The sequence below is a fragment of the Lepeophtheirus salmonis genome, chromosome 3 (assembly GCF_016086655.4).
Source record: "Lepeophtheirus salmonis chromosome 3, UVic_Lsal_1.4, whole genome shotgun sequence".
Classification (NCBI taxonomy): Eukaryota; Metazoa; Arthropoda; class Copepoda; order Siphonostomatoida; family Caligidae; genus Lepeophtheirus; species Lepeophtheirus salmonis.
In genome coordinates this window covers 32781438-32799074 of record NC_052133.2, presented here as the reverse complement: position 1 = coordinate 32799074, position 17637 = coordinate 32781438, and the positions used below count along the sequence as shown (strand labels likewise).

The 17637-nt window shown below is 29.8% G+C and overlaps 1 protein-coding gene across 7 annotated transcripts in view; it reads right to left on the bottom strand.

The window, feature by feature from the left end:
* LOC121114953 (pseudouridylate synthase RPUSD2) overlaps nucleotides 1-17637 on the bottom strand; it is a 157337-nt gene that overhangs the window by 41256 nt on the left and 98444 nt on the right. For 4 of the 7 annotated variants that reach the window (XM_040709081.2, XM_040709082.2, XM_040709083.2 and 1 more), the window contains one exon: nucleotides 10346-10439. In XM_040709081.2, the coding sequence (XP_040565015.1) occupies nucleotides 10346-10439 (94 nt within the window). Of the gene's footprint in view, nucleotides 1-10345; nucleotides 10440-12924; nucleotides 12991-17637 lie in introns of all 7 variants that reach the window. The other 3 variants (XM_071887360.1, XM_071887361.1, XM_071887362.1) reach the window with 1 other exon arrangement.

Sequence of the window (17637 nt, the reverse complement as noted above, 5' to 3'; positions counted from 1 at the left end):
CTAATATATCGAGGTTGCGTTGAATAATTTGATTATAAAACTTCCCATTATTGGAGATGATAGCTTAGAGTATTAGCTGTTGATCTTCTTAATTTTGTTATTTCAAACTATGGAGCAAGTAAATTGCATAAAAGTTGCTGCTTAACTCACTGCAGGAGTCACATTAAAAGGACAATGTAAAGCCGACCGGTATGGACTCTTAAGATCATGTAAAAAGAATCGCTGGATAAGAACCCTGGAAGTGGTCACCCCATAAAAAAGTCCCCACCTGTGATCAAAGGGGCGATCATGGCTGCACGATGGAAGTCCATGATATCACATGCCAAGGACTTCCAGTTGATCCCATGGGTCAAAGCTAGCTTTCCCAACAACAATGTGTTTCTCTAAGAGGATGGAGCATACGCACATGCCGCCAAAGTAACTCAGTCCTTTCTCAAAAAATATCGTTTTTTTGGTACAAAATCATGTGGGCACCATACTCACCAGACGTGAATCCATCAGAATTTGCCTTCTGGGGGCATGTGAAAAGCAAGGCTTGTGTCAAACATCATCCGAACACTGAGGCCCTGAAAGTCTTAGGCAATAACATTTCCAACAAAATGAACTGGAATTGGTCAAGAGCTCAGGGCCAGTTTTGGAGTTTTGCCCCTCGGATTATTGCTTACTACCGAATAATTTTTAGGGTTAAGGCAAGGCATGTAGCTGTCTCAAAAATATTGTTCAATCACGTTCTAAATCTGAAAAATGCCTCTGAATCGGACGCAAAAGCAGTTCCAAATCACAATCATAGCTAAATGATAGATCTCATCCAGTGATGTCATGATCAATGAATTTTTACCAATTTTATTGAGAATAAAAATGTTTCAGTTAGGTATAATGATAAAATATACATGACTAACAATTTGACTAAACTAATACCATTGGTCAACAGAAGTACTTTACTATAATATTAGTACCTTATAGAGGGTGTTTTAAAATTAAGGAATTTTTCAAGGACATAAAACGGCACCGATTTAAATACTATATTCAGGAGGGACATAGCCCTAGCTAAGCCAATTAACTTTATAAAAGGGGAATCGTGGTACACAGTTCTTTTTTTTAAATCAGAGTTTTCCTTGCAACGATTTCCATTCCAGAATCCAGTCACGATTCAATGTGTTACTAATATATTTAATTAGTAGTCGAATTTAGTATTCTAGAGATTGAAAAAAGCTATGATGTTTGATTAAGTTGCTTCAGTGATGCGCATATTTTATTAACTAAATGTACACTATTACATATTTTCCATTTATAGCATTCTGGTTATTGCGTACAATGTGTACAAAATAGATTTGAAGTATTTATGGTAGGGATTCAAAAGTATCGTGATTAAAATTTATACAGACTCTGGAATCGTGATTAATTCTATTATATTTTAGGCAAATAACATTTAGAAGGACTAAATATGTATCAAAAGACATAATGTTATTAGGTGGGGGGTCAAATGCACAGGTGTTTTGTGTACAATTTTTAGATTATTAATTCACATATTCTAGCATCAACTATCAATTGATGGTAGAATTTCATGATTGATCTAATAATAGTACTTGAATTGTATAATGTGCTACAGAATACAATTTTATCTATAATGAAAATAAGTATGAGAGTAATTATGTAAAACATTTAATATACATCTGTATAATAATATGTGGCCTAGGTACAATTAGGGATTTTGTACATGTTGTAACGTGCACCTAAAGTATGTTGTAGAACTTGCATTGATTATTATAACACAAACCATTTTAGTTCAACATTTAATGATTAATGCACTTATTTAATATATTCTATGTCTAGTATTTTACTAAAGATATATTGAAATCTAACTATATAACTTTGGATACTCTAAAGTGCCACGGAATACGTTCTATCAATTATTAAACTTCATTAAAAAATCAAAAATGTTTTTTTTAATACTTTATCAAAAATCTAATGGAAATCCTTTCATTTCATTATACCCTAAATTCTTCATTTAAAATGTTTAATCTCATTTTTAGAATTGTTATGACTTTTTTTAAGAGAAAATATACTACTTTCTTGTTTTTCGTTCATAGAAGGCGTTTCATAAGATATCCCCCCTCATCCGATTGTTTAGCACCATATTTGTATTATGAAATTTGATTTAATTAACAGAGAAAGTAATTTTGTTTTTTCTTATAAAGTCATATAAAAATAAATTTTCCCATGATTCTTTTATAATTTTATTTACAATTGTTCCTCACATATTTTATTTACGCGTTCAAATACACACACAACTATATTAGTAAAATGTTATTTTCATTAAGATTTGAGTTGAACCAAAGGATCCCCCCACCTCTACCATCACCCCTAACACCAGAAATAACGTCACCCTCTTTCTAATTAATGGTGTGGAATAATGAAAGAAGAAAGGAGAGAAGGAAATGGAACCACCTTAAATCGGAAGAAGTTTTTAATTTATTCCATCATGCAACTTGAGAAGGAACTGGAATTAATCAACATCAAGATAATTGAACATACATTCATATATAGAATAATGAATAAACAAACAGAGGACGTACAAACTAGTGTTGAGACACACTCGGTTTTTTGGTTCGGTTCGATATTTTCTTGACAGATATTATGGTTCAAATCGAAATTCAGATAGTACCACTACTAGAATTTGAGAGAAGTAAAACTTGCAAATACTTTGACAATCTTGATAGAATGTTTTTTTAATTATTATTATTCTAAAAAAAATTCTAATTTTTTGAGTTACCTTTTAATAGAAAAGCCAACACTAGTACAAATGTAGATGTTCTCTCTTTTTGAGTTGGGCTTTCATCAGAATATGTACAGTATAGATATATAAATAGGAGAAATAATTAATAGCTAATTGAAAAAAGTCCCTTTTACATCTATCAATCCCTGTCTTTCAAAAAGAAAGAAGATTCGGTTAGAGGGGGTGGAAATCTAAAGGAAGAGGTAACTACATAAATATACGAGGGAAACTTTAGCATAGTGAATTTTAGGATAAAAACACAAAACTACATAATATTCGTAGTCTAAATTCAAGAGAGGTAGCTGCAGCTCTGTTAAACATAAAATATGATATTCAGTTCCTAGCTAGAGTCTTACTTTTAGACCTTGCTACTTTGGGGTGAGACCAGTAGTATTTTCTTTTCAATAATATTTAAATTAATTTTTTTTTTAAATCGCAGACCTGTATTTATATTTTATGTCCTAATCATTTATGAAGCAATGGTCATATTTCAAATGTGGTGTCGTCAACCCCTCCAAGTTTTTTCTAGGTAAGGTATTTTTACTGAAAAATTAACCCCAAGGTTCAAAACTCCTATTTTAGAGATTTGATTAACATTTTTCCCTCATCGGTAATAAAATTAGTTAAATTTGATTTAATTTATGCTGCGACACATATTTATTTATTTACTTATGTGCATGGGCATATTAAAATCAATTAAAGTAAGCATTTTTCAATTGCATATAATATACAGCATATGTATATATATGTGTTTTTTGAAGCATCCTCACATACTTTTAATGTATAGAATATACAGTAGAGCCTTGCAACTCTTTCGAACGAGTCTTGTGCTGTAAATTTATTTAAAACATTGAAGAAAATCAATATTTTATAGAAACTACAACTTTAAATTTGAACTACCGAAATGTGTCTTTAAAAAAGTAGATTATACTTAAAAATCACCCATAATCTTTATTTATAATGTATATTTGACGTATGAGACGATAACAAAACTAATATATATGATTTTAACCCAAGATTAAGGTAGCGGATTACGTTGCCATCAGGCTAAATAAATACCACCTTGCACTATCCCAACTGGTTTGTTTAGTAGCCAAAGGCTAATGTGGCTACCGAGTCCTGATTATACTTCATGACTGCAACTCCATCTGACCAATTAAAGGAACATTAAAAATAGAAAAAGGTATAGGTATATCTATATTTTCTCCTTCTTGAAAATTATGGATCCAACTGTGGACATTTGTTCCCCTTATTTTCACACATAAATAAATCCAAATATCGATACTAAAAATTTCAATATTTTAACATTCCAAATACAGACAGGTGGAGAATGGTCGTCATCTCTTTATCTTTAAACCACATACATATATACAAGAAAGGATCCAGGATTGAAAGAGAGAGACGAACAAAATACTAATACATAAACCTTTTGTACACCTATCTGTGTATTTTGTAAATATCAATTGTTTTCATTTTTAAAACACGATTAAAAAGGAAGGGCCAAGCCCCTGAGTATATTATGATTAGTTCATATTTATAATGAAGCTAATAGCAGCAGCAATTCATCATGAAACAAAAACAAATCTTCCGTCATTTATCACGCATCATTTACCAAAAAACTTACGTAAAACAAAGTAAAAAGGAGGGGGACAGAATTGTAACTATATAGCGTGATACGAAGGATCCCTTTTATTGGTATTAATATGGTAGAGTACATGTGAGGCCTCTATCCCAGTTAGAACATAAATCAAATGCGCAGAATGTAATACGTAAGACAAAAATTGAGTCTAGGGGAGACAGGAGTCAATCCCTTTTTCTGGAAGATCAAAAAAGATAGAGCTAAACATTTACATCACAATTATATAATATAATGTTTATTATCGTGCGTAAAAATCATTTATTTTAATCAATTATTCGTTAACATATTGGAGAAAAGCTGTTTTTGAGGGGTAAAAATAGTTTATTTGAGGATTTTTTTTTTTTTGTATTAATATTGTCCGTTTTTTATTGTTTTCGCTGTAACTTAATTAAAATTCAAAACTCACTCCGTGAGGAGAAATTTGAGATATTGTAACACATAGTACCAAAGGCACAATTGCAACCAGTGCTGAAATGTTATACTTTTTAGCCAAAACAGGGTCTTGAAAAGCTTCTTAAGAGTTAATTTATCCGATCTATAATATAGATCTTATTATATCTTATTCTACGAGTACTATAATACAATCGGATTTCATACTTCAATAGGTTAAGTTGTCCATTTTTTTAAATGATTTCAAACTCAAATTTGATATTTTTTAAATTTTCCAGCCGTCTTTGACTAGAAGAACAGTTGCAACATTTGTGGAAAACAACATTGAATCTTTAAATAAATTCAAACAATAGCAGGCAGACATATGCAAGTATGTTGTGTGGAAATTTGGTCTAAGTCAATTGTGATTTAGTCAAAAACACAAAGTGTTAGGAACTTAACACTGTCATCCCCTATTATTAGTAAAGAAAAAACAATAAATTCTTATTATTCCGTAAAAGGAAGTGTGAAACGTACATAATATGTATTTCAAAATTAATGAAGCGCCTTAACCATAAAAGAGTCGCAGTTGTTCACTATGTTTTGCAACACCAAGGGCGTCAGCAGGGGTGCTTTAAGGTTTCTGTTGCCCCCCAAAAAAAAAAAATATGATTCAATTTTTGTGTTATCTAGAAATTTATTATATTCAATTAAATTGTATTTTTCATTTTTTTTCTCACAAAATTCATTTTTTTTAAAGAATAGCAGTTAATTTTTGAAAAAAAAATAATTGAAATTATTTTTTTGAAAAATTAATGTTTTAATTTTTTCGAAAGTATAAAATTTATGTGAATATCTATGGTTATTTGATTTTTTTCTCACAAAAATTTAATTGTTGGTGAAAAGCTATCCATTTAAGAAAAAAAAAATCTCAAAAATTTTAATATTTTAATTTTGAAATTTTTTGTAGAGAAATGTGGATTTTTGAAATTTTTTCACCCAAAAAAAAAAAAAAAAAAAATTAATCCTGCGGACATCCACTTTCAACATAACACTAATCAATAAGGAGAAAATCTATCGAACTATAATTGAACATATTGTATATTATTAATATTGACAGATAAATAAAAATTTGTCTTGAGCATTTCTTTCTTTATCTAAGATGACAAAATCATTCATAACAGAAAACATTAATATGTAATCATGTTAATTAATATGTGGTGTATTAGCATAAAAGTAATTTTGAGCAAAAATCAAGAAAATTAGATATGTTCAATTTATTTTCTTAAATCCTAAAGTAAAATATTTCAAAGTCATATTACGGGGAATAATATGCTTTGTACTCAAATGTGTAAGTTGAGTTGAGGGACGCAAGAATGTTAACTATAGCTTGAATATTCATTTGATTGATGACATTGTATTGAATCTAATCATTTATAATTTTTCCATCTTGCTTGATAGCTGAAATTAAAATTCTCTTCAAAAACACATAATATTGTTGGCAAGTTTCTTTTTTTTTCTTTTTTCCTGGAAATATTTGATTATTTCTAACATCATTTTACATCAATACGCAGTTGTAGAAAATCCTTTTGGGGATGCACGACAAAATTTCAGATCACCCTAAAAACAAACTTTCTTATCTTCTACACATAATTATATATACACATATATAATATGTTGTCTGTCAAGGCTGCACAAGTTGCAATTTCTTCGTCTTAAAATGTATTATTAAATTACGATAATACGTTGTTTAATTACCATATATTAATGGATGCTTTCAATTCATTTATTAAAATGACAATGACTATTAAGTATTTATTAGAAATATAAATGTGGGCATTTTAACTCTATAATGTGCAACATAATACTTATATATTTTACAATTTGTATTAAAAAAGCCAAAAGTTATACTATCAATATATGGATCATTCAGTGAATATTCAATAATTCCATGAATCACATACCAAGTAAAGTAAATCCTTCATTTATTCATCTCCTTTTTGTCCATAGACAACATTTGTATATCTTTTTTTGTAAAAAAAGATTTTAACATAATATGCAAGTGCTATTATATACCTATATTAATAAAACAAAAATTGTCTAAATGTTTGTAAAGACATCATTTCTAAATCTGCGTTCAATATCTTAAAAAACTATATGCGATATTAAAAATAATCAAGATCAGTTATACGTTAGATGCTAATGTATTTATATATATAAAAAGGGAGTACATAACTACATTAATAAAGCAAAATGTGTCTGTTGTCGAGGCCTAATAACTGTGAGCAATCCCAGGTACTCCCGCTAGTGTACATATAAGAGATTCAATTATATATATATAAATTGATGAAGCAATTAATTTTATTCCTTCAATATAAAACTTCTATTAAATATATAATTATAAATCTTTTTTTTATTTTTTAGCTTCCCTCATTTACTCACATACGACAATTAAATGACATAAAAAATAATAATGATATGAACGGCTCATTAGTATAATTTGAAGAAGAGTGTATTTTACTGGGAATATCACTGATAATTGGGATGGTAAAGACATATTTTGGTCAATTATAGTATTTGTATTCAAACTTGTGGGATATGTTGAGAGGAAAATCAATAACTTATAAGTTTTTAACTCTTTAATTGGCTAATTTAAGTGAAATTAATGGCGCTACTCTAGAATTAACGAGAATAATTTGTTGATAAAAATTGAGAATAATTTATCGACCAATGAAAAAATATAATTTGTGCATCTGTTCATACTTGCAATGTGACTCAGCATATGTCCTTTTAGGATCAAACATCCTTTTTGCCTGATACCATTCTACTGGACAATTGTCTAAAACTCACTTTGAGAGGAAGATATGTCGCATGCGTCACTCCAATATCAACATTATGAGTGTATCTGCCAATGCAGTGTGGGAAAAGGTGGACAAGCCCCATGATGAGGCGAGCGTATGTCCCCTTAAGCTTGATTTCTATGACGTTATTCAGGCTGACTACATTGTGCTATAAATTTTCTGAATTGTTTGAAATACACCATTTGATTCTAGTTTATCTAGTTTTCTGACGAGATATTGATGAAGTTTTTGATGAGTGATGGGGAAAAAGTCATCTAGCACACGGTCAGTTATTGGTTGGTTGGTAAAGTTTGAAACTATACATTTAGGATGTTTTTGGGTGCAATATACTCAGATCTTAAAATTGTATTCAAAAAGGGAAGAGGTGATGTGTTGATGGGGCTATTTTTAAATGTCTTTTTGATAAATTTCTCAGGGCTATTCCTACATATGTTCACTATAAGTAGTCATATTTGCGTTTGTTTAAATCTGTATTGCAATGTATGAATGTAGAGTCTTGGAATTTTAGATACCAGAAATAATTACACAGAATTTATGTTCCCACATGAGTGGAGTATAAAAGGAATGATTGGTTGGGGAAAAAAGGAAAAAACAGTGAATATCATTTTTCATTACTTTCCTTCAAGAGAGGAAATAAAGAAGAAGAATCTAAACTGCATGTTTGATTATTCAATGTACTCTAGAATTTCATGGTAGAGTGTATTTGATTATTTAATAAAAAATATTTCTGAAGTAAAAGCCAAGAACGCTTTGACTCTCAATTGAATTAAGTATATAGAGATATATTTGATGAGTATTTCATAAGACCACGAAGGAAATATTAAAGAATGATACGTACATAAATGAACGTATTTCCTTTTACATACATTCATTGAGTCAGCCAAGTTAGGCATTAAACAATGAAACTTTTTGAAGAAAAGGAAAACAACATTTTTTCTTTGTCCTTATTTGGCATGGTTCCACAATCAATATATACAAACATACTTAGGTATATCTGATATGAATATTTTGGAATAACGTTCATGGACTTATTAAGCAATATGTATAGTAAGGTAGAACAATACCCCGAATAGTTCGGGCAATTTGTTGTGTTGGACTTCCGTCTGGAAATCCAAGACTGGTCTGAGACTGTTATCATTCATTCAAAAAAAAAAAAAAAAAGATCAAAAAATCACATTTGTTTTAGATAAAAAATGTTATGTATGACAATTTTTTTAAACAATGATATTTTAAAAACAGATTTAAATCTAGCTGTCTCGAAAAAAAAAAAAAAATCACTTGGGACTGAATCAATTTTTTTTTGTCTTGAAATTATTATATACTTGAATCCAAATCAAACTTTTTGATCTGTCAACATATCGAATTATATTACATCTCTTTGAAAATCAAACAAATATAGAGAATATGTTGATTTCCAGCCCTATGTCAGGATTTCTCAAACTGCACGACCCTGAAAATAGTCAGAAGTGCCAAATTTTGTGTTCAATTATGTGCTCCATCAAATTTTGGTTATATCATCATCCCAATAACGCCAACTATGTTAATGTGAGCTTATAATTTTCTGATTTTTTGAAATTACGAGTAGACTCCTTCTTAAAAAAAAAACAATAAAACATTTATTTTCTGTAGAAAATCGGTCAAAATCCAAGATGTTTAATTTGATTTTAAATCGAGGTTTTTGAGTCTTGGGTTAGATATCTTCCATAATGTAATCAGGCACGACAAATCTGTAAGCGGGACTATGAGTATTCTAACTAGTACTGTTTCGGCCCTTATTTAGGACTGCAGTTCAGTCAAGCCCGGTCTTATCGATCCTTAGAGAAGGTAAAATCCATCCTTTGTGACGTCAATGAGTTAATTTTTTTCATATTTTAAAATTATTCTGTTATAAAATAGAATAAATTAAGTAAAAATATAGAAATATGTTCGTATTTTAATCCATGATAATCAAAAAAATGAATATTTTTTGAATGATATGTGCAATGCTCTCAATATATTATATATTTTACTTGTCTCAATAAACCATCGACATTTTTAGAACAAAATCCAAAGACCAAAAGGTAAGGACCGTCCTAAGGGCACCTGTTTTTTCGTACTAGGAGTGTGCCAGCCAACAAAACCAAAGGTAGGTTGGGTAACTCAGAAAATGAATAGTTTTTGTCAAATTTTTGTATTTTTTATAGAATAAAGACCTTTTCCCATATAACATAAGACCTTTTCTTAGCCCTATGTTTTAAAACATTCTTTCTAGATGGGATGTAATCAAATAATTTTTGCACAGAAAATTGTGATTAATGGAACTAAGTCTCTTATTTCATTCCTCTCACCCTAATTCAATCTCAAACTTTCTTATATATGAATAAAGTAATAACATTTTTGTATGTTCCTACACTGTACACAGATATGTAGAATGTATATACATCACATGGTACAAAAGTAATGGTAATGGAATATCTCATAAAGCATCCTCTAAAAGGTATTTCGTATATTCATGAAGAAAAAAAAAAGAGGAGAAAAAGAAGAAAATATTCCTCAGGAGACTACACAAAGGTCTACTATCTCCTTCACCGTTTTCTCTTTATATATTTAAGAAATATAAATGAAAAGCAGTAGAGAAAGAAAGTCCTCCTTTCAAGAAGGTGGGAATATATTATAATAGTAATAAAAACAGCCATGATAAACCATGGGACTCTTACGTACTTGTATCCGAGTCATGATAATAAGTAGTTTCGTTGTAGCGTTCATCTGTGAACCCGGGTCTCTTTGCTTTTAAAGCCTTTGTCTCCAGTTTGGCCTAGTAAAAGAAGAAAATATAAAAATAAAATTTAATGAGCATTTCAACAATATTATAATATGATTTGATTGCTTTAATAATATAATATATAAAACACAAAAAGAGATTATGTAAGAAAAAATATATTCATTAAATTAAAAGTGTGCACCGGAACGCTGCTGCTAAAATAAACTAAATAATATATAATAATGAATCAGTATAATAAAAGAACACATTCAAAACCAGGGCTAGTATATGTAGTGCTTCACTAAATCGTGATCACAAATCACAAATTTGCATTTTTTTCGTGATTTGTATGTATGTTATAAAATATATATCATTGGTATGGTGACAAAACATAACAATATCAGACCACGCAAAATTTAAAAATCCTCCGTATTACGGCCTTTAAGCATCTACGTAGCGCAAAATAATTTTCTTTTAAAACTGTTAATCCGAATGATAACACGTCTAACCTAATTAATATTTTTGAAACTTCTGTTAACACAAAAAATTGTCTATTCTGGTAAATTATACATTTTTAGTTGCCAGAGTCAAAAATTACAAAGCCTTGGAAAGCCGAGCTATTAATTTTGTGGGGGTTGATTATAGAGTGGGGAACCAAAACTTGAAGTAGCTTGGCTTACTTACAAAAACTTAATTTTTATGGAATCAAAAAAGGACAACTCAAAGCCAATTTGTATTTTGTTTAAATATTATATTGTTTATTCAATATATTCTTCTTCACAAGCAATAACAGCCTCGATATGTAGCTCTTGACGATAATGGCCAACACTGTCCTGATGACAGCTCAGAGCTAATCCAAATTTGGATAAGAGGTGCGGCAGACATTCTCATCAAAGACACCCCAAAATGTAAAGTCCAGGGGGGTGAGCTCAGGCCTCATAGGTAGGCTAGAAGTCAGCCATATTGTGTGTGCAGTGGTTTTGGTTCTTCCAGGATGCATGGAGGTTGTCCGCATGGAGATGCCACTGGTCTTTGCAACCTTCTGGGCACTGACACCTGCGCAAAGGAGATCGCACATACATTGCCTATTTGCTGTTGGTCTGACATTTTTATACTTAGAGACATGAGAAAAGAAGAAAACTTGTTTATTTTTGTTTCAGCTTTATTTGCATAACGTCGTAATTAAAAATAAGGGGGATAAAATTTCAATAAAATTCTACTGCAAGTTTTGGGTCCCCATTCAGTAAACTATAAGTTTTGATTGATTTTGTACCGTTGAAAAATTTACTCGAGTACTTAAAAATAGATTATCAAAGATCACGAATCACAGTTTAAAATAAAATAAAAACCACGACATTTTGAGAGAAATCACGATTCCGTTAACCCCAAGAGGTCAGTAGTATTTATAAAACTAGATCATAGTATGAGAAGTATAATAGTACAGTATAATTACTTATAAATGATGACCCTTGATACCTATAACACGACGTACTTGTACACACCACCATGTCTAACGTGTTTTAATAATAATATGTAGAGTCAAAACACAAGACGGAAGTAAAAATTTCATGGTCTGTGTACAAATGCTTTATTCTGTATTTATGGTTTGCAAAGAGTATCAAAATAGACCTGATGTATGCATCAACTATATATGTATAATGTAGTAGTAGTAGCTAGGAGTGATTAAATATTGTGCTCTTGATTTTTTGTCACTTTATTTTACAAAAAAATAATTGAAATTGCACTTAAACTAATACAATAAAGAGTACTCAATTCATCTATTAGATCAACACCTTCCCTCAATGAAAGCCACCTCAACAACTGCCATTTGCTAATGCTATGATGAGGCTTACGACTTTTGTTGAGGCAAATGAGCAATGGTCATCAGTTGCCCTGTTTTATTCTACAAACTAATTGTTATTGACTAAGAATATATAGAAAACTAGAAGTGCAATTCATGACGAATTGGAATCCTTCTTTTGTAGTGCCTTAAAGAGCGGAAATTAAGTTCAACATCTAAACATAAATATCAAAAAATATCTACATAAATCTCGTTGTTTTTTTAAAAGTTACAGCGTATTATATCGAGTTTTATTTGTTATTTAATAAGAACTAATAATTTAGACCACAAACAATTATTCAAAGAAGCACTACTTAAAAGGTTATAACGAAATAAGAAAAAGTTTAATACATAAATTTTAACACTTTACTATTGCATTTAGGTCGAAAATTTCTTCTTTTTCTGTTGCTCGCTTTTTTTCATTCGGCAAACCGATTATTTTTCTAATTCTGGATATATTTTCTTACGTATTTTCATCCCCTTTAGCAAAAAAGAACGGGACACTTATATGTACGTACATAAATATGTAAGTAAAACATTGAAGCTTTAAAAAGCAAATTTCATCACCCCTATGTACTTGGTATTTTCATGATATCTGATCTAATAAACTATTTAAGCACTCTGTTCCGATATACATCTGTATATAAACAAGAATGAAAAAAACATACAAAAAAAAACACATGAAAATATAATACTAACGATAGGAGTAGTTCCACCATAGAAAACAATTATATCATTTTTATAACAACCATGATCGTTCCAGAGCTTCTCTTTCAAAAAAATAAGAATAAAATAATAAATACCTTAGAATTTAATAATAATAATTAAAATAATATAAATTGATAATATGCCCTTATTCGGACCTTGATGAGGTGTCATTGAACACAAATTCCATGTACTATACATTTATATTGTACAAAAATCATTTGACGGATTTTTGAGTACCCATGTAAGATTTCGTGAAACTACTCTTGGATATACTAAATTAATGAATCATACATATAGAGTAGCGTGGTTTGTTTATCAACTTAAACAGAAAGTATGGAAAAGTAATCATGTGGTAAGCAAGTCACAAAAGCAAAATTATCTCGTCGGGGGCAATTATTTAATGGTATCGTTATAGTTACGCATCCTTACAATTTTATTACAGAAGTACTAAACTTAGTCTAAAAAATAGACCCTTATAGTTCCGGAGTACCTTCCACTGAATCGATCTAATTTTTTTCAACCATTCAAAAGTCCTAATACAGATTTATAATGTTTGAGTATATTCTTTATTTACTAAACAAATACTTTCCGCCTTTTTTGACATAACTTTTTTACATAAATCACTTTCTTACCACATGACAAAAAAATTAACACTCTTCCTAATCTAAATTTGAAAAAATAAATAAGTAAAGAACCAGCCTAAAACATATAGATATGGTGAGAGGTTAAAAAAAGAATTTATTAAGGAAATCAATGTAACTTGAGTAGGATTGCTGTTTTTAATGGTATAGTTTATCCATCTTCGATATTTATGTATTTTACTTTCTTGTAATGCTTCCTATATTTGATATTTGATAGAGATACTTCCTATCTGAGATAAAAGAAAAAAGTAAAAACCTTTTGATGAATAATTAATTGATCCAAAATGACTAATGCATACTAAAGAGATCACAAATCTCCTTGATATATGTATGTATGTACATACACTTTTTCAAAAAGACATACTGGGAAATAAAATCATGAAGGGACACCATTTTCTAATTAATTATCTTTCAAATAGGAACTTTTACAATTAGTAGTATTATCATAGAGCGTCTAATTAAAGGATATCTAAAATGATGTCCCTTCATCTATATAACTCGCATATGTTACTTATTTTAACAAGTTTTTTTATTTATATTACATATTTTACAAAGAAAACCTTTTTTATTTACTGATTTTTGTGACATGAGCTGCACAAGACTAATAATATAACCCAGAATTAAAAAATAATTCCAACGGACTAATCATCAAAGTGATGCTAATCGGTCGCATTTTTTTAAGTGTCCGTTTTTGTTTTTTTTTTGGTTTTTTTGAGTCAGCAACTCCAAAAGTGAATTTTCATTTCCAAAGCAGCTATAATTATTAATTAATTCCTGACAAGTTAACTTTCTTTTCTACTACAACAAAGCAATTTAATATTTGTGTAAGCTAATAAATATATAAGAAAGTAAGGCTGAGTATTTGTTGCAGAGTTAGAAAATTATGTCCTTGTTGGACTCAGAAGTGAATTGAGGATCAACATCGGAGTTATTCTTGCCCATGTCCATTTTTTAGTTTCCTTTTCCCTCTCCATGTGCCACATATGTTTGTAGCTGATCAATTGAGACGTTATGAAAGCTAAGCTGTTCTCATCTCAAACAGTCTTCAAATGATCAGGGTTACTATGTTTATTTTCTGTTTCTTTTGTTTAACATGCCCAAAATGCTACCAATTAACATCACTGCAAATCCCCCTCCAACAGACACTGTGTCAATATTAATATTTTCATATAGTTTTCATATTACGTAGCATAAATCCGCCTAATGTGAAAATGCGATCCTCTATAACAATTCCATTGTGTTTGCAATTATGAAAAAGTATCATACTGGTACAAGAGTTTTATAATTTTATTGTTATGCATCTGATCTATTACGGTCTCTGGATCAGTTCCATAAAAAGAATCGGTCTAGATCACTATGAGAAATGAGAAAATATTGTTTAGATGGAGATGCTATACAAAGTTTTACCCTGACTCATTTCGATGTGAGCTCAGTACACAGTCTGAGAACAAAAGGTTATCTACCAAAATATCGATCTATATACATGGTATCGTATAACTGAGACAAGGAGAAATAATATGAGATTTTGATTTCTTATATTATTAATAAGGGCTTAAGTGGAAAGAGGAACTGGAACTGGATGAACAGTTAACCCTCTTCAGGCATTTTTCATTCAAGGGCTTCATTAGATTTTGAAACTTTTTATCTCCATCTAGTTGGAGTGTCGTCTTTGTTAGAGGCCGTGAATTTTATTAGGACTATTTCTAATTTGCAGTGTTTTTGTATATAATAACTATTGGACTAGAAATGCATATTGATCTGTCACAATTACCTCTGTTTCATTGTTACTATCATTCCCTATATTAGCTTGGGCTACTACAATTAGAGAAGTTGAGACCAAAAAAATACCAAGATTAATCTTAAGAACCATCTTCGTTAACTCTACTGTATCTCGCAACTTTTCAACCCAAAAATAACCAAAAAAGACAACTGTGGGACTATAGGGAATTGTTCACAGATGAACATGAGCTAGTTTGAACTGAACCAATCAAAATTGTTGAAAACACTCAAGAGAAGAAGAAGTCGAAAAATTGACAGCTGACAACCCAATAATACATTTCTATGATAGTGAGAGCGAGGGGATCGCTTAAGACCGTACCAAACCGAATATCAAAACTAGTACATATGTATGTCCCGTTCTGGAAACTATGGCTTTAAATCATGAAATACAAATTGACAGACAAGGTGTGTTCATACGCTATCAACAACAAACAAACATGAGAGAGGGGAAATTCATTAAGATCCTTCTGGGCTTTTTTACATACCCTAAATGAACTGCTCTACCTACTGCACCAACATTAAAAACATACAAACACGGATGAAGGGATAAAATGGAAAGAGAGTAAAATTATAATCCTCATCATTCTCTAGGGTTTAATCTCTACTTAAAAAAAAAGAAGTTGCAAATTCATATTATTTCTGCCATTTTTTTTAATAGTAATAATAATTATTATTATTTTTTCCCAGTTCCCGTATGGAATAATTTTATTAAATTTATGTATAATGTACATATGAGCTCTTCTATCTACATAGAAACAAGAAAAAATAAAATGAATTAATTTATAATAAAAAATAAAATGAATTAATTTATAATTTTTAGCACTATTTTTCACAGATTCAGGGGGATGGGACGCTAACTAACCAAGCAAAAAAAGTTTGTCAAGATTGAATCAAAACATTTCAAAAATTAATAAATTGTACGTTAAATAAAAAAATACATCTGATTGACATATTTTGATGATTTTGACAAAATCAAAATTAATCAAAATTACGACTGACTAGTCCCAGTCTCAAAATATATTTTTGAAGATCTAGGTGTCAATGCCAAAAACCAAAGAACCCAGATTAAGGTTTTCTTTTCACAAAAGGAACAACATATTTTTTATAGTGGTCTCAAAATCTTGTCATGGTCACCAGTAAGGTAATCTTGACCAAAACACAAATTCTGATATACAGGAGTGATTGAGACTGTCAGTGCTACAAATTAATGACATTTTATTCTTTTTTTGTAAGTAAAAGACAAATTTTATTAAAGAAATCTTCAAATTAAAACTCGAAATATGTGTTGTTAAACTTTGAGTCTGTTTTTTTTTTTTTTGAAATATTCCTGTTGCGTTGGTCTTTGTCTTCAATATTAAACCAACTTTTTTCAGAGTCCGGACTTAGGAACGATCAATATCTCTCATACATTTAACTCTTAGCTACTTATGGAGATTCTATATTTATTTCGGATATGACCATCAACATTTTGCAATCTATGTATAAAAATATGGACTATTTGACTGTTAATACTTTTATTTGTAGAATATGCTCACGGAAATACTCATATTCAGTTATGAATCAGCCAGATAATATGTTAGAAACTGAGGATAACTTATCTAATACTATTCAAATTTATTTTGTTTTACGTAACAAGTAAAAACTTTGTTAAGCACATTTGAAAATGACTGAATCAGTACATATTGAAAGATGAAAGATATTTCTATGACGCAAATATTATATAACGATACATTCATATTGGAAAGATACTCAATATTGAAAGTAAGAAAAAATAGGAGGGATCTATTTATATATGTGGTGTGTCAAGATAAAAAAAAATCTTGAACAAAATATAAATTTGAAGAAATTCATCCGAATTCATTTTTTACTTCATATTACATTATATGCATCCCGTTATTTCAAAAGTTGAGTCAATTATAGGTTTTGTATTCAAAGTTGAGGTATAGTTAAGCCTCTCAAGAATTTTAAGTTTAGTTACAAACCTTTATTTCATTTAAGAGGCCTGTAGTGGCCCCAATATGGCTTTTCAAATAAAATCTATTATTCTTTTATTATGGCCATCAATTTTTAATTTGTTGAAGATTACAAATGTATAATCTACACTCAATTTTGAGACAAATAATTTGAGCTTGCTTTGATGTTAACGGCCCACATATGTATGTATACTGCCATTTAAATTCATTTTGTGCCAAATTAAATATTCATAAGATTAATTTTTATAGTTAATTATAAATATCAAATCAACTATTGAATATATTAAACTTCCAGGATATAAACCGAGGTC